Raw genomic sequence first — 27,274 nt, forward strand, 5'->3', positions numbered from 1 at the left:
CCCTGCGACGGCGGCGGCAGCAAGCCGTGGACCGAAACTCCGTGCCGCCGAGTCCCGTGGCTGTGGCCGTGGGCTTCTGGCAGGAAACTACGGCCGCAGCTCGGCAGCACGGGGGCGTCGCAGCGTGCCGCCGCCGCCGCCGCGCTGCCCCCCCGGGCACGGCGGCGGCGGCAGCAAGCTTGGGCCCAAACGCCGTGCCGCCGAGTCCCGTGGCTGCGACCGTAGACCGTGGGCCGGAAACTGCGGCCGCAGCTCGGCGGCACGTGGTTCTGGTCAAATCGCCAAGCGTGCAGCAGCGCCGAACCACGCTTCCCGGCCTCGGCGCATGCCTTCAGGGGCCCCCTATCGCTGGGCACACCCCTCCAACACCGAACATGCGCCCGGGGGGGAGGGCGGCCCGGGCTGCCCAGGCCAAAGTGGGCCGCCCTCGAGCAAGAGGCGGCCGGGCTGTGTGCTGAATGAATGAATGCCCGTGTCCCTGTCGCGCAGCCCATACACATGGATCTTCGCGGTCGCGACCATAGTGGTGAGAAAGGCTGGCGGCAAGTGCTATGGCTGTTTGCGGAGCTGCAGCACCGCAGATGGAAGGCGGGCCAGCATTGCAGTTCCGCTAACCCAGCTTTTGACTCGTCTCTGCAGGGCTTTGCCGAGTCCTATGGAATCGGCGCCAACGATCTGGTACGCCTGGCAGACACTTAAACTAGGGCAGGCACCGCTTACCAAGCCAGCAACCACGTCGGCGGCCCAGCGCCCTCCGTTTGCACCTACTTTGCCCTTCCCCTTTCTGCAGGCCAATGCTTTTGGCACATCCGTCAGCGCCAAGGCACTCAAGTATTGGCAAGCAGTGCTAGTGGCGGCTGTGTTTGAGTTCCTAGGAGCTGTCCTGCTGGGAGCCAACAACACAGACACCATGAAGTCTGGAGTGGCAGACCCCAAAGCTTTCGAATCCCGGCCCGAAATCCTGATGTGAGCGCGCACGCCTCTGGCTCTGCCGGCAGCCCGCGAGGCTGCCCACGCACGTGCTGCCAGCCTCTCGCCGCATGCTGCTCCCATGTTTGCTGCCCATGGTTGCACTGCTTGGCTCCAATGCATGCACAAACATTCATCTCACGCTGCTCACATGCCACGGCACTGCTGCTGCCGCCCCATGCTCCCGCTCCCTGCCCTCTCTCCCTCAGGTACGGCATGCTGTGCGTCATGATCGCCGCCGCCTTCTGGGACATCTTCTCCTGCACCCTGGAGCTGCAGGTGTGCTGCCGCAACCTGCTATTGTGCCTGCATCACCGCTGCCTGCCGTGCCCGCCCGTCCTGGCAGCTGCCCTCATCCTGTCACCGCGCCTGCCCCAACCCTCGCCCCCTTGCTTGCTCTCTCTCCTGCAGGTGTCCACCACCCACACCACCGCTGGTGCCCTGATGGGCATGGCGCTCGCCTCATACGGCAGCGATGCCGTCATCTGGAGCGCCTCCTCCTCCACCTTCCCGTACATCAAGTGAGCACAGCTGCGGCTCCCGATTAGTCCCAGAACTCCCAGCAGTCGCCCGCGCACTGAGCACTGCCCGCCCGCGCACTGCTGGCAGCCCCGCTCCCGCTTGCAAGCATCTGGCCGGCTTGACCAGTTCACCTTTGCTTTGGGGGGACATGAAAGAAAAGACTCGAAAGAATGGACCAGTCAGCCTGCTGCTCACTCCCTGACCCGCCCTCCTCCCGCCCTCCTGCTCTGCTCTGCCTGCCTGCAGGGGCGCGTCTGCTCTGTTCATGGGCTGGGGCACGTCGCCCATCCTGGCCATGTTCTTCTCCGGCACGCTCTTCTTCCTGGTCCGCACGTTTGTGATGCGCTCCAAGGACCCCTTCACCCGCGCCCTGTGGGTCATGCCCCTCGCCGTCTGGCTCACCGTGTTTGTCATCGTCTTCACCGTCATCCAGACCGGCAACAAGAACAAGACGTGGGACACCGTCGCCAATGGCACCGCCGTCTGGATCAGCGTGGTCGTCGCTGTCGGCATCTCCGTCTCCAGCGCCTTGGTGTTCATCCCCTTCATGAAGCGCACCATCGCCGTCAAGGATGCGGAGCAGTGAGTAGGCTCCGCGCGCCATTTGCTGACCGCCTTCCTGGGAACCGGCCAGCCGGCGCAGCTATCACCTTGCCCTCTGTGCACGCCTGCATGTATGCCTCGCAGCCCGTTGCGGCACCGCAGCCGCCCAGCAGCCTGGCTCACCCGCTGCTCTCCGCCTGCCACCTCCCCGCTCGCCTGCCCCACAGTGCCGCTGCCGAGGCTGCTGCTGCCGAGGCCGGTAAGAACCCCGACAGCAAGGATGGCAGCGAGGAGGAGGCCAAGATTCCGAAGACGCCCTCCACGCTCATGCCGGCCGCCAGCAGGGCCAGGGAAAGCAAGGTCGGCAAGGCGGGGGCCAAAAACAAGTTCTTCAAGGGGTCCACCTACAGCCGAACCTACGACAGGGAGGGCTGGGGTGGGCGGCACCCAGCAGCAAACACTGGCAAGCTGCCTGCACCTGGCCACTCGTACTAAGCCCAGCTCCGCCGCCAGCCTGGCGTCAGCGCTCGCCGGGCGTGTGCATGTTCATCTCCCTGCCCTGCATCCTGGTGCCAGGTGTTCATTCAGCTGCATGCTATCTGCTCCTTCCCCATCCGCCCCCCTCGCTCCCCCACCACCCTGCAGGCACTCTGTGCTGCAAAAGGACTCTGACAACTACAACGAGCGCGCCTCGCGCATCTGGGACAACGCTGAGCGCTTCGACTGGCGCGCCGAGTCCGTGTTCAAGTGCGCTTTTTTCGCATGGCTGCTCGTCTGCTTGCCTCTGCTCCTATCGTTCACCTCAGCCAGGGAATGGTGTGGCACACTGCAATGCCGCCGCCGACTTGTGCGCCGCCCAGCAGCTGTCAGCAGGCGGGCCCGGCTGGTGTGCCCCACTTTGCCCTTCCCTTCTCACCCACCCAACGTGTGTTGCCTGCCGTGCCTGTCCTCCTCCTCCTCCTGCACTGCAGGTACCTCCAGGTGTTCAGCGCCTGCACCATGTCCTTTGCCCACGGAGCCAACGACGTGGCCAACGCCATGGTGAGCTGGCCTGCCCGCGGGTGCCCTGCCGACCCCAGCTCTCCCTTCCTGGGCGGGTCGCACCACCTGCAGCTGCCTGTCCTGCCAGCCTCTATTCCTCACAAGGCACACCTGCTGCCGGTCTCCAGCCGTCTCTCATGCTTGGCCTCCTCCTCGTCCTGCATCCTTCGCCCTGCGTGCAGGGCCCCTTTGCCGCCGTTTACTACATCTGGCAGAACTCCGAGGTGCCCGGCAGCAAGGTGCCGGTGCCCACCTGGATTCTGGCCTTTGGCGGCGTGGGCATCGTGATCGGCCTGGCCACCTACGGCTGGCACATCATGGGCCTGTACGGCGCCAAGTCTGTCATGATCTCCAACTCACGCGGTGGGTGCCTGCACATGTGCTTGGCCAGGGATGAGGGGACAGGCTGCAGCAGAAGGACAGACACCTGGGCAGGATTCGCCGCCTGCCGGTGCCGCCTGGGCGCCTGCCTGCTCATGCCTCTCAACACCACCCTTGTCCCCGCCCCTCGTTTCTGCAGGCTTCTGCATTGAGCTTGCCACCGCCATGACGGTCATCTTTGCCGCGCGCTGGGGCATTCCCATCTCAACCTCCCACACCTGCGTGTTTGCCGCGGTGGCGGTGGGCTGCTTTGAGGGCTGGCGGGGCGTCAACTGGTTCATGGTTCTGCAGACCATCTGCGCCATGTTCATCACGCTCGGCACAGCCATGGCCGCCGCTGCAGGCCTCACCGCCTTTGGCATCTACAGCCCCATGAAGAACCTGTATGATGCCACTGGCTTCCCTGGCGGCGAGTACCAGGTGTCGGCTTGAACCTGAGCGCGTGCCTTGAAATGCGTGCTGCCCCGTGGCACACCGCAACCCAGCCTGCCAGGCATGCCAGGCTGAAACTCAACAACAACATCACCCAAAGTAAACTTTGTCGCCACCTGTTGCCCCCACACTGTCGGCTGCGTTATCCCTGTCGACTTCCGGTGGCTGCCAACCTCAGGCTCGACCTCTTACCATAAGGCTTGGATTTTGCAATTGCCGCCGCCCTACAAATACTTGCTGCTGTCGCCCGATTGCCAACTCCTATCCCCCCAACTCCCCCCAATGCCACGCTTGTGTTGCGGACAGCAGACCCGCCGCCCCCGCCGCTGGAGCCGGCCGCGCCTGGCCCCGCGGCACAGCAGCCCGCAGCCACGCCGCTGGAGGCTGCCCGCCGCGCGGCTCTCCACTCCTTCTGGTCCCTTCTCGCTGATTTTGAGGCCCTGGGCTGTGCCCCCGCCTCTTGGGTTGGCAGCCTTGGCCCGGCCCACCCCTTTTTCTTCTCTACCGGCGGCCGCGTTCAGCTCCGCCCCCCTCCTGTTCCTCCCCCTGCTTGATCGTCAGTCAGCTCCGCTGGCCCTTCCCCGCCTTTCTCTTGACTGTGCCCTCCTCACCCATATTCTCGTGTCCGTCTTCCCTCTTGCCCATCTTCTGCCTGCCCGCCGCCTTGCTGCCGCGCTGCTCGCCTGCTGTGCTGGCTTGCATCTGGTTGCCCGTGCGCTGTCGGCTGCTGCCTGGCTGTGGTGCCCCTTGGCTGGCTATTGCGCCGTGCCAGGTGTGCTAGGAACCAGTGGAGGTGGTTGCGCTTCTCCGCAGTCACGCCATCGGGGACCCGCCGGCGGTGTGCTGCAGTGCCTGTGCGCCTGTGCCTGCTCGTGCGCTGCTGTGCCTGCCGCGCTGCCGCTCGGTGTGCTTTCTCTGGCATCCCCCTTTCTCCCGTCTCCTCGTCGGCAGCTGGCTGCCCCCTTCTCCCGTGTGATCTGACCTGAGCCTTGGCCCCCTGCGTCGCCTGCCCTCTGAGGCGGTCCCCGCCCGCCCGCCTGGCCGCTCCCCCAGCTTCTGTGCCGGGGTGGGTGGCGTCTCTGAGCCGCTTGCGCCGCCTGCTGGCGGTCCTGGCCCTTGATCCCCCTCTTTCCCCTGTGTTTTGCCCCCCCGTTTCCCCTCCTCACACCTCTCTGACAGTCACTGGGCTGGCTCCCAGGCACCCTCCGCTTTCCCTGCCGCCCGCTGTGCCCGATCGGCTCCTCGCAGCCCCGCGCTCCGCCGCCCTGTCTGTTGGTTGGTTTCATACTTATATTGTCCAGAGCTAGTGGGCACGGCTTGTGTGTCCCCAACCCTTTAAGGGGCCCGGTTCTCTGTAATCTCAGTCAGTCAGCGGACAGCGGGAGTTCTTGCGCTTTTTCTTTGCACACATGCTCCTGGTGCGCAATGTGCCCCCTTGATTCAATCATTGCTACCAGAAGTGTAATGTCTTCAGCGTAAGATCACCTGCCTGGTTACAAAACAAGACACAGTGGACTTGCATGGGGCATCAATCTGCAGTTTACAGCTGCCGACTCACGATTACAAATACCGGCAGCACAGCCGAGGGAAGGAAAGAAAGGAAGGAAGAAAGACATGCCCAGTCCGCCCTGAGGCGGGAACAGAGCAAGGCGGTTGGTTGTTGAAGGCCAGGGAGGGGCCACTGCTCCCTGCTGTCCGTGTGTGGCTCATATCACGTGCCCGGGCGGAACCACAACTCACTCATCCTTCTTCTTCTGCAGCTCCCTCCTCTGCGGCGGCACAGTCAACAGCAAAGGTGTTGTGAGCAGCAGCAAGAGTTTGCAGAGCCGGGTGATGCCTGGCCAACAGAACAACTGCCATGCCCGGTTGTATGTACAATTGCGAGGCCAGGCTGCTCACCTGCACCCGCCTCGCCTTCATGAGTGCCTTGCCTACAGCACAACACCCACACACGGGGGTGAGGGTCAGCATAACAGTCACAGGTGGGGGAGAGCGTCACGCCAGCAAGCCCAAGGCCACGCCAGTAACTCCAGTCATGGCAGAGTGTGTGTGAGGGCTAGTCAACTGCAGTTGGCCAGCTGACTGAGGGGCGCTAACGACCCGCAGCTGATGCGCTGCCACAGCGTTCTTCCAAGGCTCACCAGTCCGCACCCCACGGAAGCAGGCCAAGATCGCCAAGATGTCTGCCCAGCGCTCCAGAGTCTGCGGTTTGCAATGGCAGTCGTGTTGGCTGTGCTGCCTCCCAACCACAAGGGCAGCAAAAAAACCTTGTAACCCTCATATGTTACTGTTCACAGTAACTGCTGTTCTCTGCTGCCAGCGGCGAGCGGCGCCCTGTACCGCTGTACAGCGCCACAGCGGCGGCAGTCACGCTGCCGCCCTCGGCCAGAGGCCGCACTCTGTGCGGTTTCGGGATCGTTCTCTTGCTTGCTCCTGTGCTGTTTGCCCCCCACCCACCCTGCAGCGCGGCGCGTTGGGCTGCTGGCGCTCCCGCCTGGTGCTCAGCAGCGACACTGCTACGGGCGGCTGCTTTACTACGGCTGGCCTTCGGGCCCTGTGTCCCGACCACCTCCCCCTACCGTGAGCAGCAGCAGCAGCAGAGAACACACAGGCATAAATACTTTCCCGCACCTGAAGCCCGGACATCAGAGAGCTTGGCTGCATGCCTAGAAGCACCAAGCTCTCCGGCAGGCTGGCGGCAATCAGAGTCGGCACGCCCCAGGGCAACTTGGGGCTGCAGCATCAGCAGGTGGGTGAGTAGCTGCAGGCGATGCCCAAGGGTGGCGCGATGGGAGGCAAGCAGGCATGCAACAGGCCAGGATTGGCTGCGCGACAACTGTGCAGCCCACCTGTAGTGTTGCCACATGTGCGGGGCGAAGCTATAGATGTAGGAATCGGTGGCACACTGCAGCATGATACAACGAGGTGCAGAACGTAAAGACATGTGGCGATAGCCATGCTCCAGACTGGGCGTGCCCTGCATGCACATGTGAGACGCCACGACTGGCCGCCCTGCCGCGCTTACCTTGGCAAGCACTATCAGTGCTAGCAGGTTGTAGATGTTGAACAGCCAGGAGCGCTCTTGGGCTGCAGGCCCAAAGGACCCCGCCACCCAGAACAGCAGGAACACCAGAAGCTCCGCCGCTGCCACCTCCAGGACGAGTGGCACAAACTGGCGGGCTGCATACATATATGCGGGCGGAGACAGGGGCTGAGTTATCATCAGCGCGCACGCTGCTCGTGCACAGCCTGCACCCTGCTGCAACAGCTGGGCTCACCCCCCAAGTAGGCGGGCACGCCGACATGCCACGCTGTCCGCAGGGCGAAGTAAGCTAGCTGCACCAGCGCTGTCTGCTGGCAGAACTGCCGCATCTCGTTGATCTCGCCATTGAGCTTGGCCTCTAAAAGGCGGGCAAAGGGCCGAAGCCGGCAAACGTGAGATAGGTGAGCGGCGGCGAGCGGCTGATGGCGTCCATCGGCCAAGCAAGGCAGGTGAGGCCGGCGGACATTTTTTCAGCACGCCTGCATGCTGCCATCAGCCAGCAGCGCGCTTCTTCACCAGCTGCGACAGGCGCGGGATGTTTTGGTGCGGCGTTCGGCTTCTTGGGCGCCATGCCGTGTCAGGGCGTGCTGACAGAAGCAGGATGTTAGAAAAATAAGAGAAGCAGCCGAGGACCGCCGCTCGCATCTGCACCCAGGATTCCAAGCCGGCCGCAGCATGACGCAGCGGGCAACGGCGGCAGTCCCACTGACTGACTGCGTCAGCCGCCCAAGCAAGACAGGCTGCATAACCCACAACACACCTGCCGGCACGGCAGGGGGCAGTGCCATCGGCGCCAACTGTTCAACCGTGCCATAATCTGACTGCTCCCCCGGTTACCGTCTCGGAGAACTTCTGGGCTTTCCAGCGGCGCTGACTAGCGCCGGCGCTGCCTGGCGCTGCTGGGGCTTTTCGATTCATGCACAATTCAACCATCTTTCGCGTGTTGCTTGTGTGGGCTTAAAGTCTGGTAAAGCAAGAACTAGCTTGCAACATAGACTCCCCGCCGAAACGGGACGGGAACCGGGCGAAAGCAGAGAAAGCAATAAAACAGGGGTGGAGCAAGGCGACATGCAACGCAAGCAGCTGACAGGGCACGCATCGAAACGTGTGTATGACTGGCAAAGTGGCATGGCGCATTGGGGAGAAACGCAACGGTACGGGAGCATGGGCTGGCCAAACGGCAGTGCGGAACGCTAGGTCACTAGAAAAGCAGGGAAAGGCGCACTATGTATGCAATGAGGGCAGCCCCGGCTCGGGGCCGTTGAGAAAGCAGTGGGCGGGAGGGGGGAGGCCCCGGTGTGGGCGGGCCCCATCGAGGGGGGATGGGGCGCGCAAGCGGCCAGATGGGGCGGGGCGCGGGCGGCAGTGGAGTCCTGCGGCTGGGTGGGATATAGGGCAATGAGCGTTGAGCAGTGTGCGATGAGCAATGAGCAATGAGCAGTGAGCAGCCCCTCCCTAAACAAAGTGAAGCGCAGGACGGGGTCCGGTGGATGGGAGGCAAGGAAACGCGGGGGGTTGCCACGTGCGCTACCGCCGCCGCCGCAGGCAGCACCCCTGCGGCGGCGGCAGCGGCAGCAAGCCGTGGACCGAAACGCCGTGCCGCCGAGTCCCGTGGCTGTGGCCGTGGGCTTCTGGCAGGAAACTACGGCCGCAACTCGGCAGCACGGGGGCGTCGCAGCGTGCCCCCGCCGCCGCCGCGCTGCCCCCCGGGCACGGCGGCGGCGGCAGCAAGCTTGGGCCCAAACGCCGTGCCGCCGAGTCCCGTGGCTGCGACCGTAGACCGTGGGCCGGAAACTGCGGCCGCAGCTCGGCGGCACGTGGTTCTGTTCAAATCGCCAAGCGTGCAGCAGCGCCGAACCACGCTTCCCGGCCTCGGCGCATGCCTTCAGGGGCCCCCTATCGCTGGGCACACCCCTCCAACACCGAACATGCGCCCGGGGGGGAGGGCGGCCCGGGCTGCCCAGGCCAAAGTGGGCCGCCCTCGAGCAAGAGGCGGCCGGTCTGTGTGCTGAATGAATGAATGGATCGTATATCGTGTATCGTATGATGTTCATTAGGAGGATCGTGTGTCTTCGTCTCGCTGCCTCTGGGGGCCGCCCATGCGAGCATGGATGTCAGTGACCGCCGCCGCTGCCGCTGGCGGGCCGCCAAGGCAGGCTGCACAGCGGGGTCTGCTCACTTCGATCTGGTGTCTCACCAGAGGGCGGAAGGCAGCAGCAACCTGCCGTAAGTACAGCGGGACGGCTGCGTGCCCAAATGGGTTTCGAAACTCTGGCAGGTGCCGACAAACCCCACAATTTCGCTTCTCTGTAGTCTCTAAACAGGATAGAATAGTTAGAACGCTGTCGGAGCACCCGCAGGAAGCCAGAGCAAGAGGTCATGGCCAAGGTCTGCGCACCTGTGATGCCAGCCCTCCTTCAGGCTAGCAGAACGTCCCGCCGCAACCGGCGGTTGTCACGCAAGCCGGCAGGCTATGCATGCGGGGCCGGAGGGTGCTCTGCGGAGTCTCGTGCAATTCATGCCTTCCTGTCCCCCACCTGTAGGCCTCCCATGGGAGGCCTCCCATGGTGGCCACCATTGCTGGAATGGCCCCAGCTGGAAGCGCCCAGCAGCACCAGCGCCGGGCAGCGCTCTGCCAGCGCTAGTGCTAATCAACCTCGCTGATCAGCGCTGGTGCTTTTTAGCGCTAATCAGCGCTGTTGGAAAGCCCAGATGAAAGCAGGCGCTGGGGGGGGCTGGTACCCAGGATTGGGCACATCTCGTACATTCCTCCCGCAATCCACTGCTCATGTATGTAAGCTGTCGTCTGAGACACTCAGGCCTCCCGCCCACGCGCTGAGCCCCTGCTCGACATCTGCCAGCGGCGGGCGCTGGTGTGCCCTCTGGCGGGCGTTTGGGGTGAAACACGGCGATTTGTGGAAGACACAGTGAAGGTCAGTTCTCGAATCGCATCCAGGGCCGCGGCGCAGCGGGGCGCCAAAACTCTGGCTGAAGTGGGTCTCGGCCGATGGGCGGGGAGGGCAACTGCCGCTCACCGTTGGTGTGAGCGGCAGGTGCCCGCCCCGCCACCTGGGCCCACGGCAGCCCAATCGCCACACCTTTTGTGCGCTCCTTAGTGTCTGGGGCGGTTAGGAAGCGGCAGCGGCGTGCCTGCCAGCATCGTGGTCATGGTGTACCAGTCGAGCTTTGCCTCCTGCCCACCTGGGCACCTGCACCAACCACGACATCCGCCAAATCGCTGCCTGACGTGCGCCGCAGGGTCGCTGGAGGCGCCGGGCGCTGGCAGCCTGGCGGCGGCGGCAGGAGCAGCGGCAGTGCGGCTGTAGCAACTACTGCAGCAGTGATGGCCCAGGGGAAGCAGCAGGGGAAGCAGCGGAAGCGGTGGACAGGCATCAAACAACGGGGGAAGTGGCTAAATGCGGGCGAAGGGCAGCAGGCCGTGGCGATGGCGATGGAGGCGGTGTGCGAGCCGCAGCCCCCGTCACAGCGTGCGCTGCCAGAGCCAGAGGGGCAGGCCCACGTGCAGCAGCTCCGGGAGTGTGCAGAGCAGCATGCACAGCGCGCCAGGGCGAGGAAACAGAGGTGACGGCGCCAGCAGAGGCAGCAGGTGTTGAGTGCCGTGCACCTTGCGCCCCCCTTCCCACAGCAGGCCTACCGAAGCAGCAGGCGCCTGCCTCACAGGCGGCCAGTTCACCATGCGTGCTGCAGCGCCAGGCCAGCAGCTCCAGCACGGAGAGCAACCTGCAGCCCGACTAGGAGCCTTCAGCCGTGGCCAGCCAAGACCCAGAACTTCCCATGCCCCTGCCGTTCAACGCCGGCGGCAGTGGCGGGCGTGTTCAGCAACTCACGGCAGCTAGGCAGCGACGAGCTGCTGTCAGGTGCTGCAGTTGCAACCTGGTGGTTGGTCGTCTCGCTGCTGGCGTGGCTGTGGCAGCCGCCATGGATCAGTGGACAGGGGGCAGCAGCCAGCGGCCTGGCGGGCAGGGCATTGCTGGCCATGCTGAGCCCTGATCGAAAGCGGCGCAGCGAGCGTGGCAGGAGCATGCAGCTGAGGAGCATATGAAGCTGGCACTGGTGAGCGATGGTGCCCCTTCTGCCGCAGGCTGATGGCGCTGCTGCTGCCAGCGCAAAGCAGAGGGAGCAGCCCTCGTGTGCTGGCACTCTTGCTATCCCTTCCACCGGGCGGGTTCTTGCATGGTTGCCATGTGCGAAAAGGTACTTGAGGAGGCTGGGTGCTGTGGCAGCATGCTAGGCATCACGCGCCGCGACCGCTGGCAGAACCAGGCAGTGCTGCAGCGATGCGGACAGCGACCCATGCAGCAGATACTGAGGCAGCGCCGGCTGCAGTGGCTGGGGCACTGCCACCGCATGGCCGACTCGCGGCTGCCGAAGCAGATGCTCACTGCCCAGCTGCCGGGGACGAGGCCTGCGGGCAAGCCCCCACGGCGCTCGCGGGAAGACGCCATTTTAAACGATGTGACGGAGGTCGGCTTGGCTCAGGGGCGCTGGCTGAAGGTGGCACCACACCGCACCCCTTGGCACAGAGCCGCCCGCGGCGAGAATGTTGACCCCCGCTCCCTCCCCCGCAAATAGTCTGGTTGGGTTTGGCATTATTGTTTCTTTCTCTCGACTCTTCCCCTCCCCTTTCGCAACTTCAAAACGGTTTCTGAAGTGACGCATCTGCGGCACCATCATGGCTGCTGCAGCGCTGTAAACTGACTGACTGACTGAGTGGGTGCTGTGGTGGCTGCAGAGGAGTGGCGCAATCCGCAAAGCGGCGCGCCGGGGTGGAGGCGTGCAGGTGCCAGCCGTATGGCGGCGCCAAAGGCACCACAGTCGCAGAAACACCTCCCCCAGTCAGCAGGAACAGCTCGACCCCACCAACCCCTTCCAACATCACCATCCACCATCAACCCCCATGGCTGAGACTATGTCGCCCAGCTCCCTCTGTCGCCCAGCTACCGCTCCAGCCCCTTTTCCCTGCCCGCTCAAAGTAGGTAACATGCGTTTCCTCCACCTGAATGTGCACAACCGGGGCACCCATTCAAGACAACAGGGAACGGGCGGGTAACAAAAGCAGGTGGCAGAAAGAAACATGGGATAATATCATCAACTCTAGGCACAAGAAATTCAAGGTCGCTGACGTGGGGGTGTTTGCTCGACGGGACGACAACAGGCTGTGCCGTCCCCGCCTAGGCACGTTGGGTTCAGAGGGAGGCTGGCAAGCAAGGATGCAGTGCCAGCCAGTGGTTGCTCTGGCGAGCGCGGGTGACAATGGGGGCGGGTGACAATGGGGGCGCCAATGCTGGCGTGACGGGCCGCTTAAGCGGTCTGGGGGTAGGTGGTGATGTTGAGGGCGAGCATGACAGTATCAACGCACTGCGGGTGCAAAACGAGGGGGCGAGGGCGCACAGCAACGCTGGTAAGTTTGGGCTCCACTCCCAACAAATGCCGCGGCAGCAGTTGCGGGCAGTACAGCCGAGGCACAGCTGCGCTACAGGTCGACAAGAGCCACTCACCGTGCTGATGTAGTCAAAGCTGGTGGGAGGGTTGGGCACGGCCTCGCTGTTGCAGGCCGCCAGCATGATGCTGGCCTGCTCGGCGAACAGCGCGTTGTTGGTGGCAGCAGCATACACAGACATGTTGCCGGCAATGTAGTCTGCAGCGCACGAGGACAGGGGAGGGGGGGCGTGTGCATTCAATCGGCTGGGCACAGGCGCGCAGGATGGTGCAGCCCAACGCAAACAGTGGCGGGCTGCCAACATGCTGGCGTGCACTCACTTGCGGTGGTGTTGAGCTCTGTGGTGTCAGCAACGCGCTGGTAGGTGTCGGTGCGGAACGGAGCGTACACGCCCTGGGCGGTGAAGGCTGCAGGGGAGCAGAGCAGGGGACAGGAATCAGGACAGCACCGACCTTCCTTTTGAGGCACCCTCAGGAGCTGCAGCTTGCATCCAAGCTTGGCTGCTAACAGTACCCCACCTGCAGAAGTGAGCGCCGCAACCACCAGCGTGGCCACCCAGCCGAAGAAGAACTGCACAGGAACAAGAGAAGCAGGCCAGCAGCTTGAACATATGCTGCTTGCTATGTGCTGTTGCGCTTCCAGTGTGCTTACCAGCAGGAAAGGAACTTGCACAGTTTCTTGTTCAGACAAAAAGCCAGCCCTGCCGGCACAGCGCAACACCTCTGCCCCACCTTGATCAGCAGCTTCCAGTTGAAGGCGTGCTTGTTGTCGGTGTGTGCGTTCTCAGGCTTGCGGCCAGACACAGCCTCCACCAGGCCCACGCCGGTGACGGCACCCACCATGCTGCAGGTGGAGAGCAGCGGTGGCGGGCCGGCACAGATCAGAAGCGCAATCCATTGTTAGGCACCTGGTTTATAGCAAAGTGGAAGCCTGATCAAAACCAGGTCCAGGGTAGCTGCCGGTTCACTCACCAATGGGTGGTGGACAGGGGCAGGCCGTAGCGGGAGCCCACAATGATGACGGCAGCGGCAGCCAGCTCCACACAGTAGCCTGCAAGGCAGATGCGGCATCAGCGGGCATCAGCATTTGGAGGGATGAGAGGCAAGCTCCTGGCAGCCGAGGTGACTGTAGTATGGCTGGCGCTAGGCCTACACACACAAGCACACCCACCGCGCGAGTTGGTCAGCTTGGTCATCTTCACGCCCAGCACGCGCATGATCTTGTAGCCGTAGGTGGCCAGGCCAATCACCAGGCCAACGCCGCCAATGACCAGGATCCTGCGGAGAGAGAGAAGGGGGAGAACGAGGGAGCATGAATGGAGCGAGATGTGGAGAATGTGGTGGCACGCCTGCCTGCAGAGCAGGCAATGCAAGCATCAAGCATGAGCTGGCGTGCAAGCAGGCCAGCCCATGCCCCACACATACTATCTCGCACCGCACCAGATGGGGACATCGGACTTGGAGGAGACGCACGTGCACTGCCACACGGCGTAGATGCCGGCAAAGGGGCCGACGGCGTTGGCCACATCGTTGGAGCCGTGGGCAAAGCTGCGATTGGCAGGGAGGCAGGGCAGCATCAGCACAAAGGGAGCATGCAGACCGGTGGCTGGCAGCAAGGGCCCCATCACAAGCGATAAACCCATTCAAGAAGGCTCGCTGCTCCCGCGCCGCTCACGCACACACAGGCTCCTTGCCCCAGCGCACCTGTTGCACATGGCGGTGAAGACCTGCAGGTACTTGAAGGAAATCTCGGTCTTGCGGTCGAACTGCTCGGCGTTGTTGTGCAGCTCGTTGACGGTCTTGTCCTCCCCGATGACCTCGTGGATGTCGAAGTTGGAAGACTTGGTGACCGCGCCAAACAGCTTCGACTTGCGCATGTCCTTGAACATTGCGGGGGTGCGGGAGGAGTGGCCAGCGCCGACGGCAGGCTTCTCGGCGTCCTCGGGGCTGGCGGCGGTGTCGGAGCCAGACTCCATGTCACCCTTGACGCCCTGCACGGCAGTTCCAAGCAGTGAGCAACCCCAACCCGAAGTCGAGGTAAAGCAGGGGAGCTAAATCAACCAATCAATATGCAATCAAGGGAGACACAGCTTCGCATGCGCGACATTCCACCACACCACCAGCCCAGCCTTACGTCAGAGTCCTTGGCACCCGGGGCGTGCAGCTCTGGGATGACCTTGGGCTTGTTCAGCTCCTCCCAGTCGCGCTCCACCTGGCGCTTGATCAGCGGCACACCGATCAGGATGGCGATCAGGCAGCCGCCCACGGCTGCAGGCAGCAAGCGGAGGAGGCACAGGGTGAATTGGTCCTGCTTTGTGGTGCGCTATGCACCACGGGGCAGCATAGCAAACACATCATGGCTGGCTGCTGCCCGATGCCGGCCCTCACCAAAGCAGGCGGAGATCCAGGCGTTGGTAGAGTCAGACACCTTGTCTGCCAGCTTGGGGCCCTTCTGGATGATGTAGTAGCAGCTGATGTAGACGGTGAGCAAAGTGAAGAGGGGCAGCATAAACAGGGACAGCTTGTAGCTGTTCTGGCGGCGCAGCACTGCAAGGCAGCCGTGAGGGAGGCGGGTTGGAATGAAGCCAGAACCGTGCAGGCCAGTTGGTATGAAGCGACAGCACCGCAGGCGGCTGAGGTGTAGCCAGCGCATTCGCCCCAGCAATCAACCCACCGGCATGGCGAGTGAAGAGGAAGAGGATGGCGCCGCCCAGGCCGGCCAGGATTGGAGAAGTGAACCACGAAATCACGATGACCGACACTCCAGATAGGAAAGGGAAGCTGTCTTTCTCGGCGCTCCAGACAACTGCAAGAAGGGAGCACAAAGGGAGCTGAGGCAGGCAGGCTGAGTGCAGCACTGCCGCTCGGGTGGGCTGCACAGCATGGGACAGCAACCCACCAGCAACCAGGCAGCTGCGGCATGGGCAGGAGGTGTAGGCATGGTCAGTACACGTCTGGACAGCAGTGCACACTCACCAGAGTCGAAGCCACCAGCGACGCAGGACATGCCAATGACAGCGCCGGTGATGGAGTGGGTGGTGGACACGGGCAGCTCCAGGTAAGTGGCCAGCAGCAGCCAGATGCCGGTGGCCAGCATGGCGCACAGCATGCCGTACCTGCAGGCATGGCCAGCCAGGCAGGCAGGGCGGGCAGGGGGGCATATAAGCAGCAGCAGCGGCGGCACAGTGCTGCCTGTGCCAACACAAAGCCATGCGTGTCCCCGCCTTTCGGCAGAGGGACGAAGCACGCAAGGGGCAGCGGGCTGGCGTGCGCGCCACGGCTCGTTCCCCAAGGGCTCACATGTACAGGTCGGGCTTGTTCTTGTAATAGTTGAGGTCGGCAATTTTGCCGCGGATGGTGTCGGTCACACCCGCACCCTGCAAATCATGCGCTCCGCAGGGCGTTGGCCATGGCCAGCGTGCTGGCGGCGAGCAGCAGGCCAGGTGGCATACACGCAACGCACCAACAGCACGGCGCCTCCGAACTCGCAGAATGCCGCTATCACGATCGCTTGTTTCATCGTGAGCGCCTTGGCGCCTGGCAGGGGAGGGCGGGGGAGGGCGGGCGGGCAGCAAAGAGTCGGGTTGGGTCCACAGCAGGGTGCAGGCAGGGAAGAACAATTCAGGGCAGGTGTGCATGCATGGTTTCCTCCTAGTGGCACTCACCCACGCTGCTGCCGAATGCATTGGCCACATCGTTCTGCACGCAGGCAAGGGGCGGGAGCAGGTGGCGCGGCAGGTGGACACAGCGGGCGGGGCGAGGCAGGTGGACACTGCAGCCATGCCAGCGGCACTCTGATCATGTCCCGTGAGCTTACCGCGCCGATACCTGCAGGGCAGGGCGGCGACAAAGGCAGTGGGCTGAGAAAGCGGCTGGGAGGCAGCTGCCGCGGGACGGGGAGCTGGGCCGCCAGCCAACACGGTGCGACTGCAGGCCACCACACAACTGCGGGCCAGGCCAACGGCGCACTCACCGTAGGCCACGAACAGTGCCAGGAAGATGGAGCACACGAAGATCCAGGTGAACTCGCTGCATGCAATGATGACTTTGTCGGGGTTGGTCAGCGGGCGGCAGCTGGCGGGACACCGGGCCACACCCAAGCAGCTGTGCCAAGCCTGAGCCTGTGTGCGGCGGGTTGCTCCTGATATGCAGCGCCCCATATCAGCGCTATATATATGCACGCACGCACACCCAGAAACGCGGCGGCGGCACGTGTCGCTGGCAAATCCCAAAATTGGGCAGCCGACCGACCGCCTCGCAACATGCCCATAAGATGCACTCCACAGTGAATTGCGCGATGCGCACTGCGCGCAGCTTTGCGCGCGGAGCGGCACAATATCGCCGCATTCCTGCACTCACGTGTACACCATCTTGCTCGGTCTTTTGCGTGCTGCTCCCGATCAATTAAAGGCTAGAAGACTATGGCTAGTGCGTTTTCTCCATGCCATATATGCCAGATGCCAAAAACCTGGTTGATCCCAAAAAATATGCTCTCCCCCCCGATGACCAGTGAGCGGGATGCACTGGCTGCAAGGGCTCAGTCTGGAATTCAGAGTCGGGACCGGGCCCTCCTGATGCGAGCTCTAGGGCTCCACACCGTCGCCTCGCTGGCGCCAGGCTGGCGCTGCTTTACAGACGCTGCCCAGCCACAGTGCTTCAGTGCTTTGAAATGAAAAGTAACGCCTGATGATGATCATCATGGCGAAAGGGAGGCGGCTGTTGAGTTGGGGGTGGGTAGACATTGGGAGAAAAGGAATTGAAAGTTTTCAAGGGATATGCAGAGGTTGCTGTCCATTTGGACAGGTCACAAGAATGGTATGTAGATGCCAGCCGGCTGAAACACCAAGAGAAGTGGCCAGAAGCCTGCCGCAGGTCAAGAGCGCAGCAAGTTGACGCACGGTGAGGCGTGGCGGAGCAGTAATGGTGGGGTGCTGCTGAGGTGGCCTTGCTGGTGCCAGCGGGATGCTGCTGGAGCGGCTCAGGCCCACATTCAAGCGGTCTGGGGGTAGGTGGTGATGTTTAGCGCGTTCATGACAGTTTCGACGCACTGCGGGCGCAAGGGAGGGGAGGGACAGCAACACTGGTGAGCCCGGGCTCCACTCCCGCCGCATTCCAATTGAGACAGCAGCAGTTGCGGCACCACCCAGCAGTACAGCCGAGGCACAGCTGCGCTACAGCCCCGGCGAGAGCAATCTCACCGTGCTGATGTAGTCAAAGCTGGTGGGAGGGTTCGGCACGGCCTCGCTGTTGCAGGCGGCCAGCATGATGTTGGCCTGCTCCGCGAACAGCGCGTTGTTGGTGGCAGCGGCATACACAGACATGTTGCCGGCAATGTAGTCTGCAGAGCAGGAGGACAGCAGAGGGGAGCTTGTGCACTCAACCGGCTGGCCAGCCCATGGGCACAAGCGAGCAGGATGGTGCACCCCAGCGCAAAAACAATGGCGGCTGCCAACATGCTGCTGCGCAACACATAATGCCCTCACTTGCGGTGGTGTTGAGCTCTGTCGTGTCAGCCACGCGCTGGTAGGTGTCGGTGCGGAATGGAGCGTAGACGCCCTGGGCAGTGAAGGCTGCAGGGGAGCAGAAAAGGGGGCAGGAATCAGGCCAGCACATGCCTTCCGCGTCTGGCACCCTCAGCAGCTGCAGGTAGCTACTTGGCTTGGCTGCCACTGCTCCCCACCCGCAGAAGTGGTCGCAGCAACCACCAGCGTGGCCACCCATCCGAAGAAGAACTGCACAGCAACATGGGAAGCAGGTCTGTGTTACAGTCACCCCGCTATGATAGGCCGCGCGAGCAGACCTTGGGCAGGGGGCACACGTGATCAATTGACGTTGTTGGCCTTGCAAGGCCAACAACTTGAACATATGCTGCTTGCTTTTGTGCTGTTGCGCTTCCAGTTCAGATGAAGAGACATCCACGCTGGCACAGCGCTGCACTTCTGCCACACCTTGATCAGCAGCTTCCAGTTGAAGGCACGCTTGTTGTCGGTGTGCGAGCTCTCAGGCTTGCGGCCAGACACAGCCTCCACCAGGCCCACGCCGGTGACAGCACCCACCAAGCTGCGGGTGGAGAGCAGCGATGGCGGGCTGGTGCAGGTCAGCAGGGCAAGCCATTGATAGGTGCCTAGCGTGTAGCAAAGGTAGCATCCTGATGAAAATCGGGGTCAAATTGGGGTCCAGGTGCCTGCTGGTTCACTCACCATTGGGTGCTGGAGAGGAGCAGGCCATAGCGGGAGCCCACAATGATGACAGCAGCAGAAGACAGCTCCACACAGTAGCCTGCAAGGCAGATGCGGCATCAGCGGGCATCAGCATTGGAGGGACGGAAGGGCAGGCTCCTGGCAGCCGAGGTGACTGTAGTATGGCTGGCGCTAGGCCTACACACACAAGCACACCCACCACGCGAGTTGGTCAGCTTGGTCATCTTCACGCCCAGCACGCGCATGATCTTGTAGCCGTAGGTGGCCAGGCCAATCACCAGGCCAACGCCGCCAATGACCAGGATCCTGCGGAGAGAGAGAAGGGGGAGAACGAGGGAGCATGAATGGAGCGAGATGTGGAGAATGTGGTGGCACGCCTGCCTGCAGAGCAGGCAATGCAAGCATCAAGCATGAGCTGGCGTGCAAGCAGGCCAGCCCATGCCCCACACATACTATCTCGCACCGCACCAGATGGGGACATCGGACTTGGAGGAGACGCACGTGCACTGCCACACGGCGTAGATGCCGGCAAAGGGGCCGACGGCGTTGGCCACATCGTTGGAGCCGTGGGCAAAGCTGCGATTGGCAGGGAGGCAGGGCAGCATCAGCACAAAGGGAGCATGCAGACCGGTGGCTGGCAGCAAGGGCCCCATCACAAGCGATAAACCCATTCAAGAAGGCTCGCTGCTCCCGCGCCGCTCACGCACACACAGGCTCCTTGCCCCAGCGCACCTGTTGCACATGGCGGTGAAGACCTGCAGGTACTTGAAGGAAATCTCGGTCTTGCGGTCGAACTGCTCGGCGTTGTTGTGCAGTTCGTTGACGGTCTTGTCCTCCCCGATGACCTCGTGGATGTCAAAGTTGGAAGACTTGCTGACTGCGCCAAACAGCTTCGACTTGCGCATGTCCTTGAACATGGCGGGGGTGCGGGAGGAGTGGCCAGCGCCGATGGCGGGCTTCTCGAGGTCCTCGGGGCTGGCGGCGGTGTCGGAGCCAGACTCCATGTCACCCTTGACGCCCTGCATGGCAGCTCCAAGCAGTGAGCCACCCAACCCAAATCGAGGCAAAGCAGGGGAGCTGGAACAAGCAATTAATGCAATCGAAGCGAGCAACAGCGTCGCATGCGTGACATTCCCCCACACCACCAGCCCAGCCTTACGTCAGAGTCCTTGGCACCAGGGGCATGCAGCTCTGGGATGACCTCAGGCTTGTTCAACTCCTCCCAGTCGCGCTCCACCTGGCGCTTGATCAGCGGCACACCGATCAGGCCGGCGATCAGGGCGCCGCCCACGGCTGCAGGCAGCAAGCGGAGGAGGCGCAGGGGTGAGTTGGTGCTGCTTTGTGGTGCGCTAAGCACCACGGGGCAGCATAGCAAACACGACATCACGTCTGGCTAGCGGCCCGATGCCGGCCCTCACCAAAGCAGGCGGAGATCCAGGCGTTGGTTTCTTCAGACACCTTGTCGGCCAGCTTGGGGCCCTTCTGGATGATGTAGTAGCAGCTGACGTAGACGGTGAGCAGGGTGAGGACGGGCAGCACAAACAGAGACAGCTTGTAGCTGTTCTTGCGGCGCAGCACTGCAAGGTAGCCAGGAGGGACGCGGGTTGGCGTGAAGCGAGAGCCGCGCAAGCGGGGTGGTATGAAGCGACAGCACCGCAGGCGGCTGAGGTGTAGCCGGTGCAAGCGCCCCAGCAATCAACCCACCGGCATGGCGAGTGAAGAGGAACAGGAGGGCGGCAACCGCGCCAGCCAGGATTGGTGAAGTGAACCACGAAATCACGATGACTGACACTCCAGAGAGGAAGGGGAAGCTGTCCTTCTCGGCGCTCCAGGTCACTGCAAGAAGGGAGCACAGGCAGGCAGGCTGAGTGCAGCACTGCGATTTGGGTGGGCTGCACAGCATGGGAAAACCCACCGCAACAACAAGGCAGCAGCGGCATGAGCAGGAGGTGTAGGCATGGTCAGTACACGTCTGGACAGCAGTGCACACCCACCAGAGTCGAAGCCACCAGCGACGCACGACATGCCGATGACAGCACCAACGATGGAGTGGGTGGTGGACACGGGCAGCTCCAGGAATGTGGCCAGCAGCAGCCAGATGCCGGCGGCCAGCAATGCGCACAACATGCCGTACCTGCAGGCATGGCCAGGCAGGCAGGCCGGGCAGGGGCACATAAGCAGCAGCAGCGGCGGCACAGTGCTGCCTGTGCCAACAAAGAGCCATGCCCTGCTTTTCGGCATGACCACGCAAGTACGGGGAAAACAGCCAGGTGTGCGCGCCACGGCTCGTTCCCCAACAGCTCACATGTACAGGTCGGGCTTGCTCTTGTAATAGGTGAGGTCGGCAATCCCGCCGCGAATGGTGTCGGTCACACCCGCACCCTGCAAATCATGCGCCCCGCGCAGTGTTGGCCAGCATGTTGGCGGCACGTGGGCAACAGGCCAGGTAGCATACAGGCAACGCACCAGCAGCACGGCGCCGCCGAACTCGCAGAATGCCGCTATCACAATCGCTTGTTTCATCGTGAGCGCCTTGGCGCCTGGAGGCAGGGGAGGGCAGGGGCGAGGAGGCGGGTTGGGCAGATGTATGTGTGTGTGTGTGTGTGTGGTGCGCAACTATATGGTGGCGCACCACAGCAGGGTGCAGGCAGGGAAGAACACAGGCCAGGGCACGTGTGCTTGTATAGTTTCCTTGTAGTGGCACTCACCCACGCTGCTGCCGAACGCGTTGGCCACATCGTTCTGCATGCAGGCAAGGGAAAGGAGCAGGGTGGCGCGGGGGGGCACAGCGGGCAGGGCGAGGCAGGCGGACACTGCAGCCATGCCAGCGGCGCTCTGATGTCCCTGCGCTTACCGCGCCGATACCTGCAGGATAAGCGGACGAGAGCAGTGAGAACCGCGTGGTAGAGGCCGCGGGACAGGGAGGGAGCTGGGCCGCCAACCATGATGCAACTGCAGGCACAGGTGTTGGGCAGGCCCGCGGCGCGCTCACCATAGGCCACGAACAGCGCCAGGAAGATGGAGCAGACGAAGATCCAGGTGAACTCCCTGCATGCAGTTGAGAGCAGGGACAAATAACGCTCCCGTACGAGAGGGGACGACATGGCGGCGCCAGGCGGGCAGCTGCCAGGAGATGGTGCGCGCTCAGCCTCCCCATTGCGGCATTGGTAGGCGGTGGCTGCTTCAGACCGCCTGACGCCGCATGCATGAGGCTGCTTCAGCCCCCAGTTGAGTTCAGCAGGTGCGAGATGCCAAAGGGCATGCGCGCGGGAATGACACCGCCCTCACTAGGCCTAGCGTCCCTCTCGCCGCCTCAATGGGCTGCAGGAGGGCCGAGGACTCACGTGTACACCATTTTGACGGGGCTAGGTCTTCGCGCTCAGCCTACACACGTCCCCACCAGTCAGACGTGTGCAGCAGCCTCACTGGCAACTGTGGAAGGGGTTTACAAAGCTGCAGGGGAGAGCGGCGGCGGCATCTCGACCAGGCAGAATTTGCAGATGCGAATATGCTATTGAGCATTTGTAAGCGCCGCCCCCAAGATCAACTTTCAGTTGTTGATCTGTTGTCTTTTGGGAACTTGAGGACGCTCCAGCGCTATGCAGCCCCAGCTGCCATCGAAAAAGGAAGAGGCGCCTCGCCGCCGCCGCCGCCGCGTCAACTCCTCCCGCCGCCGCGTCAACTCCCCCGCCGCCGCCACTTGCACTGGCTCCAAAACTGTGAATTTGGAGGCAGTTTGTTGCGACGCAAATGCTGAGGGGCATCGGCATGGCACTGCGCTGCTCTGCTCACCAACCCCCGCTGATCTGAGTCGTGTTGCTCGCCGCCTTGGCGGCAGCCACCACGCCACACAACAGGGAGCAGGCCACTGCAGCCCACACTTGCTCCTAGGGCGTGCGCAGGATCAACTGGGGAACTGGACCCAACAGCAGCGCTAGCACTGTCACATTGCCCTTGAGCCGCCGCCCGGGCTTCTCCAGCTGCGCATGCCTGTTGGTCAGCACTTGGTGCTGGGAATGAGTCTTGCAAAATCGCCTCCTTCACCCGCTCGTCGACGGCGGCAGCCAGCATGGGCCTCGCCATGCCGCCCACCAGTGCCGCTGCCACTGAGGTGCCAGCAGGTATGTGGCTGCGCCGCTTGGCAGCTGGGCAGGAGGGGGCAGGCGGGGCGGGGAGGGGAGGTGGTGCACGCACATGATGTGTGTGATTGCGGCGCCTGGCAGGCACAGAGGTGGACAGTGCAGACGAGGGAGGAAGGAATGCAGGCAGGCAGGAAGGCATGCTTGCAAAACGCAGCGCAGGCAGCCAGGCACGGAGCAGGCACGGAGGTGGTGGGCAGGGCAGTTGGCTGCACAGCCAGCATTGTGCCACATCAGCACTGCAGCGCCGTCGATTCGGATACCCTCCGCCACGTGCGTGACGTGGTGGTCCACCTACCGTGGCTGCCGGCACGATGTTCACCCAATCAGATCCAAACCCTACCATAAATGCCTCGTTTCCAGCGTGTGTGAGAGGAAAAAGTGAGGTTTTGAGGAAAAAAGAGTATGTTTCCAGGGAAACAGGGAGAAACATAGCGGGACCAGCGGATATGCATGTGCGGATGGGCAGCGCCTCGCTGGCACCGCACTGAAGATCTGCCCCGCAACCAAAACACCTGAGATTCAATCATGCAGGCTGCTGCTGGGTACCGATGCATTACATGTATATACGCACGCGTGTATAAGCAAACAGCAGAAAAACGAATTTGGTAGAAAGCCTGGGAGGCCGGGAAGGCAGAGCGGGCCCAGCAAGGCAGCAGGTGGTCGGGGATGGCGTGCGCTGCCTTGATCTTGGAGTGCATGTGCCGCCAGTGCGGGGATGGTGGTCAGCCGTACCTGGGAGTTGATGCGGCAGGCCTCAATCAGGCGGTCGGCGGCGAAGGGGTTGGCCGCCGACATGCACGAGTCACAGCCTTGGCAGCTGCTCGTCCCCCACCATCTCTCAGCACCAGAACATGCTCAGCAGCGCGCACCGCTCGTTGCCGATGGGCACCACAAGCACCTCCTGCAGCCGGCCCACATACAGCTTGCTGGCAGCTGCCTGCCCATTGGCAGCAAGGAAATGAAGGTGGCCGCAATGTAGCTGTTGGTGTAGGCCTGGTGCAGGTCCACGGGCTGCACCCGCAGTCTCAGCTTCCGCATCTGCATGGAGCGGGCAGGCATGCCATCCAGCAGGGCATGTTGGCATGTCACAGATCTGCTGAAGTGGCTGGCAGCTGCCAGCGGCCTGGGGTGGGGATGCAGAGAAGGGCGGGCATGGTACCTCAGCAGCCCGCACCTTGGCACCTTGACGTGCTTTCAGCTGAAACTGAGCTTGCGGGGCCGGCAAGCAATCCAGAAGGGGCTTGGGAGGCGGCGCAGGCGGGGCTGACAGCATCAACCTGGCGCATCCAACTAGCAAAGTCAAGTGACCTGGCAATCCTTAGGCGCTGGAGGCACTGCAGCTCATGGTGCCTGCGCCACAAACAATGCATCGAGCGCATCAGCGAAGCGGCGTGCGGTCCAGTGGCAACCCGGCAACATGGCATACGACCCGCCGTTGTTCATCCCCGCAACAAAAGCGACAGTCTGCAATGAACAACCTCACTATAATGGCATGCATCCCTCTGCTGCTCTCAGCAGTACCATGGCTAAGCATTGCCAAGCACTGACCTGCACCCGCTCTGCCGCCGCCGCCGTCGGCGATGCCCGCCGCTGCCACATGAGCCGCCCAACTTGCGTCCGCTGCATCACGCCCTCCAGCATTTTCATGACCCGCTGCAGCATTTCAAGGCCCACTGCTCCAGCAGGAGTACAGCTTGGGCTGCATGCCATCTCGCCGTAGCGATCTGTAGCATCGCCAGCGCCCTCACACATTGTGCAAAGTGTTCCAGGAACGAGGGGCGAGTCGCCCGAGTGTTCTGGGACGCTACCTTTGGGATGTCCTGCCCGAGGTACGCATGAGGTAGAGGCAACGCTCCTTCGCCAGCGGCACGTGCCTCCTGCGTTGCCATGCACACAGCTGCAATGGCCCGTGCACGGCGAGGCGGCCCCCCCTGCGCCAGCCGAACTGATCGGCGGCCAGGAGCCCGCGATGCTGGACCCCGCGGCTCATTCGGTGACCGCAGACCCCTAACCAGGTCATACCGGCAGCTAGCCGCGGCGCTGCAGCTAGGCTGAATGCCTCAGGGCACCTCCCTCGCGTAGCGGCTTCACAAGCGCAGCCTGTGGCAGCACCAGAGCGAAGAACAGAATGGTGCCAGCAGGTGGAGCCATGCTGCCGCCGCCGCCCGCCGTCTACGCCCGGCACGTGCCGCACCCTCAACGCCCTGCGGCTGCACCCCCCACCAGCCTGGCCCTGCCAACCTGCTACCAGCCACGTGTAGCAGTGGCAGCAGTGCTGCAGGGAACCCCTCTGCTGCTGAGCTGCCTGCCACTCCTACCCCTCTCACCCTGGTGCCTCGCGACCCGACCCGATGCAGCTCATGGAGCCCACCTCGCCAGTGCAGCACCACCTGACGACCCCTGCCATCTCCGGCATCGCTTTTACTGATGGCACAGGTGTGCAGCGGGCTCGGGGAGGGCTGCCCGCTGTGCACACGTCCACTCATTCGGCTGTCGAGCTACGGTTGGGCGGCGGTGGCTGCTTCAGACCGCCTGACGCCACATGCATGAGGCTGCTTCAGCCCCCAGTTGAGTTCAACCGGTGCGAGATGCCAAAGGGCATGCGCGCAAGAATGACACCGCCCTCACTAGGCCTAGCGTCCCTCTCGCCGCCTCAATGGGCTGCAGGAGGGCCGAGGACTCACGTGTACACCATTTTGACGGGGCTAGGTCTTCGCGCTCAGCCTACACACGTCCCCACCAGTCAGACGTGTGCAGCAGCCTCACTGGCAACTGTGGAAGGGGTTTACAAAGCTGCAGGGGAGAGCGGCGGCGGCATCTCGACCAGGCAGAATTTGCAGATGCGAATATGCTATTGAGCATTTGTAAGCGCCGCCCCCAAGATCAACTTTCAGTTGTTGATCTGTTGTCTTTTGGGAACTTGAGGACGCTCCAGCGCTATGCAGCCCCAGCTGCCATCGAAAAAGGAAGAGGCGCCTCGCCGCCGCCGCCGCCGCGTCAACTCCTCCCGCCGCCGCGTCAACTCCCCCGCCGCCGCCCCTTGCACTGGCTCCAAAACTGTGAATTTGGAGGCAGTTTGTTGCGACGCAAATGCTGAGGGGCATCGGCATGGCACTGCGCTGCTCTGCTCACCAACCCCCGCTGATCTGAGTCGTGTTGCTCGCCGCCTTGGCGGCAGCCACCACGCCACACAACAGGGAGCAGGCCACTGCAGCCCACACTTGCTCCTAGGGCGTGCGCAAGATCAACTGGGGAACTGGACCCAACAGCAGCGCTAGCACTGTCACATTGCCCTTGAGCCGCCGCCCGGGCTTCTCCAGCTGCGCATGCCTGTTGGTCAGCACTTGGTGCTGGGAATGAGTCTTGCAAAATCGCCTCCTTCACCCGCTCGTCGACGGCGGCAGCCAGCATGGGCCTCGCCATGCCGCCCACCAGTGCCGCTGCCACTGAGGTGCCAGCAGGTATGTGGCTGCGCCGCTTGGCAGCTGGGCAGGAGGAGGCAGGCGGGGAGGGGAGGGAGGTGGTGCACGCACATGATTTGTGTGATTGCGACGCGTGGCAGCATGGCCTGGCTGGCCACACCCTACCCCCATACCTACCAGGCGACATCCCACATGGCCCGGGCTAACTTCAGGCCCCGTGTCCTCTGGAAGCGAGGTTGGAGGCGTACGGCGCACACGCTTGTGGGCAGGGCAGGTGGCAGGTGGACCACCTGAGGTGGTGCCCAGGGCACCTGGCGTGCTGTGCTCACAGCACGCCATGCCAGCACAGGCCACATCAGCAATATTTTATGCTATTTTGATTCCCTGCCTCATTACCAGCGACCCCACACATGACCTCAGTTCGCCCCACAACACAACCCGAGGGAGCAACCTCAGCCCAGGTAGGCCTCCCGGTAAGGATGTGCCCCATGATGGGCATGATGGCCCCCCACCTGGAGGGTCATTGGGGACATCATCCTCAATCATGCATCATTCTCCCTCCCGTTTGTTCTGTTGGCATCCCAGCAACCGTAATATGCTTTCTAGGACATGAGCCACCACTTTAGGGTGAAGGTGGTTAGCAAGACCACGGCCCCCAGGCCTCTAGACGGGCCACAGCCAAAAAGATCCCGTGCAAGTAGACCAGGACAACAAGCTCCCTTCAATGTGCCAGGGCAGGCCAGGCGGCGGGGTGAGAGGGATGACAACGAGGATGAGCGAGCACCCAGCGGCTTCTTAGGCTGGGGCGACCGGCAAGGACGCAAACGTGATCACTGGGAGGCTCGGCTCGGAGCGGACGTGGATGCCTTCTTGGCCTCTCTGCCGGGCCGGGCGGCGCAGCAGCGGCAGGAGCGCCAGCAGCAGCTCCAGCAGCGGCAAGCCCAGCTGGCCAGCATGGAGCCGCTTCCTTGCCACTTAGCAGCAGAAAATGGCAGCTGCTGTGAGTTGCACAAGACGGGCAGCCAGGCAGCTGTGTTTTATGGGCCGCTCGGCGTGGTGGGCAGGCTCACGTTGCCGGTATGGGAGTGCAAGACGCATGGGCGCCCCAATATCACCGTG

At 63.0% G+C, this 27,274-nt stretch overlaps 5 protein-coding genes across 5 annotated transcripts; 1 reads left to right on the forward strand and 4 right to left on the reverse strand.

Annotated features, from left to right (window-relative positions):
• Positions 1–639: 639 nt before the first annotated feature.
• CHLNCDRAFT_8635 (hypothetical protein) lies at positions 640–3,774 on the forward strand (the record flags this gene model as incomplete). Its single annotated transcript, XM_005842922.1, has 8 exons — positions 640–678; positions 791–966; positions 1,179–1,248; positions 1,381–1,481; positions 1,738–2,073; positions 3,006–3,075; positions 3,258–3,438; positions 3,596–3,774. Coding segments are annotated over 8 exons (1,152 nt in total), but the record flags the coding sequence as incomplete, so codon positions are not given.
• Positions 3,775–5,522: 1,748 nt separating this feature from the next.
• CHLNCDRAFT_59378 (expressed protein) lies at positions 5,523–7,532 on the reverse strand. Its single transcript, XM_005842951.1, has 8 exons — positions 7,448–7,532; positions 7,167–7,289; positions 6,914–7,068; positions 6,738–6,793; positions 6,520–6,622; positions 6,030–6,090; positions 5,788–5,819; positions 5,523–5,657 (listed from the first exon to the last, which is right to left on the reverse strand). Exons 1-8 carry the CDS (start codon positions 7,500–7,502, stop codon positions 5,625–5,627), a joined length of 618 nt encoding a protein of 205 aa, XP_005843013.1. The 5' UTR covers positions 7,503–7,532; the 3' UTR covers positions 5,523–5,624.
• Positions 7,533–12,253: 4,721 nt separating this feature from the next.
• On the reverse strand, positions 12,254–16,761 carry CHLNCDRAFT_141686 (hypothetical protein; the record flags this gene model as incomplete). Its single annotated transcript, XM_005842952.1, has 19 exons — positions 12,254–12,310; positions 12,451–12,590; positions 12,713–12,799; positions 12,911–12,962; positions 13,124–13,235; positions 13,364–13,442; positions 13,563–13,669; positions 13,832–13,939; positions 14,096–14,382; positions 14,526–14,659; positions 14,780–14,938; positions 15,066–15,197; positions 15,368–15,507; positions 15,692–15,768; positions 15,855–15,928; positions 16,057–16,090; positions 16,185–16,219; positions 16,365–16,465; positions 16,751–16,761. 19 exons carry the CDS (start codon positions 16,759–16,761, stop codon positions 12,254–12,256), a joined length of 1,926 nt encoding a protein of 641 aa, XP_005843014.1.
• Positions 16,762–17,007: 246 nt separating this feature from the next.
• CHLNCDRAFT_33297 (hypothetical protein) lies at positions 17,008–21,976 on the reverse strand. Its single transcript, XM_005842953.1, has 19 exons — positions 21,936–21,976; positions 21,584–21,639; positions 21,446–21,456; positions 21,300–21,333; positions 21,058–21,131; positions 20,897–20,973; positions 20,586–20,725; positions 20,296–20,427; positions 20,010–20,168; positions 19,793–19,884; positions 19,324–19,601; positions 19,060–19,167; positions 18,791–18,897; positions 18,592–18,670; positions 18,340–18,451; positions 18,072–18,123; positions 17,875–17,961; positions 17,590–17,729; positions 17,008–17,438 (listed from the first exon to the last, which is right to left on the reverse strand). Exons 1-19 carry the CDS (start codon positions 21,944–21,946, stop codon positions 17,382–17,384), a joined length of 1,806 nt encoding a protein of 601 aa, XP_005843015.1. The 5' UTR covers positions 21,947–21,976; the 3' UTR covers positions 17,008–17,381.
• Positions 21,977–23,571: 1,595 nt separating this feature from the next.
• Positions 23,572–24,374, reverse strand: CHLNCDRAFT_141688 (hypothetical protein; the record flags this gene model as incomplete). Its single annotated transcript, XM_005842954.1, has 2 exons — positions 23,572–23,670; positions 24,282–24,374. The coding sequence occupies 2 exons, from the start codon at positions 24,372–24,374 to the stop codon at positions 23,572–23,574; spliced, it is 192 nt and encodes a 63-aa protein (XP_005843016.1).
• Positions 24,375–27,274: the final 2,900 nt, after the last annotated feature.

The sequence above is a fragment of the Chlorella variabilis genome, assembly GCF_000147415.1.
Source record: "Chlorella variabilis unplaced genomic scaffold CHLNCscaffold_37, whole genome shotgun sequence".
Lineage (NCBI taxonomy): Eukaryota > Viridiplantae > Chlorophyta > Trebouxiophyceae > Chlorellales > Chlorellaceae > Chlorella > Chlorella variabilis.

Coding starts and splice junctions, on each gene's coding strand:
- CHLNCDRAFT_59378 (XM_005842951.1), bottom strand. CDS start 7,502: ATGGCGCCCAAGAAGCCGAACGCCGCACCAAAACATCCCGCGCCTGTC. Junction 6,794..6,913: donor CACTGATAGTGCTTGCCAAG/GTAAGCGCGGCA, acceptor ATCATGCTGCAG/TGTGCCACCGATTCCTACAT. Junction 6,091..6,519: donor CTCTGATGTCCGGGCTTCAG/GTGCGGGAAAGT, acceptor TGCAAACCGCAG/ACTCTGGAGCGCTGGGCAGA.
- CHLNCDRAFT_33297 (XM_005842953.1), bottom strand. Junction 20,428..20,585: donor CGCTGGTGGCTTCGACTCTG/GTGGGTGTGCAC, acceptor CCCTTCTTGCAG/TGACCTGGAGCGCCGAGAAG. Junction 18,452..18,591: donor CTCCTCTCCAGCACCCAATG/GTGAGTGAACCA, acceptor CTCCACCCGCAG/CTTGGTGGGTGCTGTCACCG.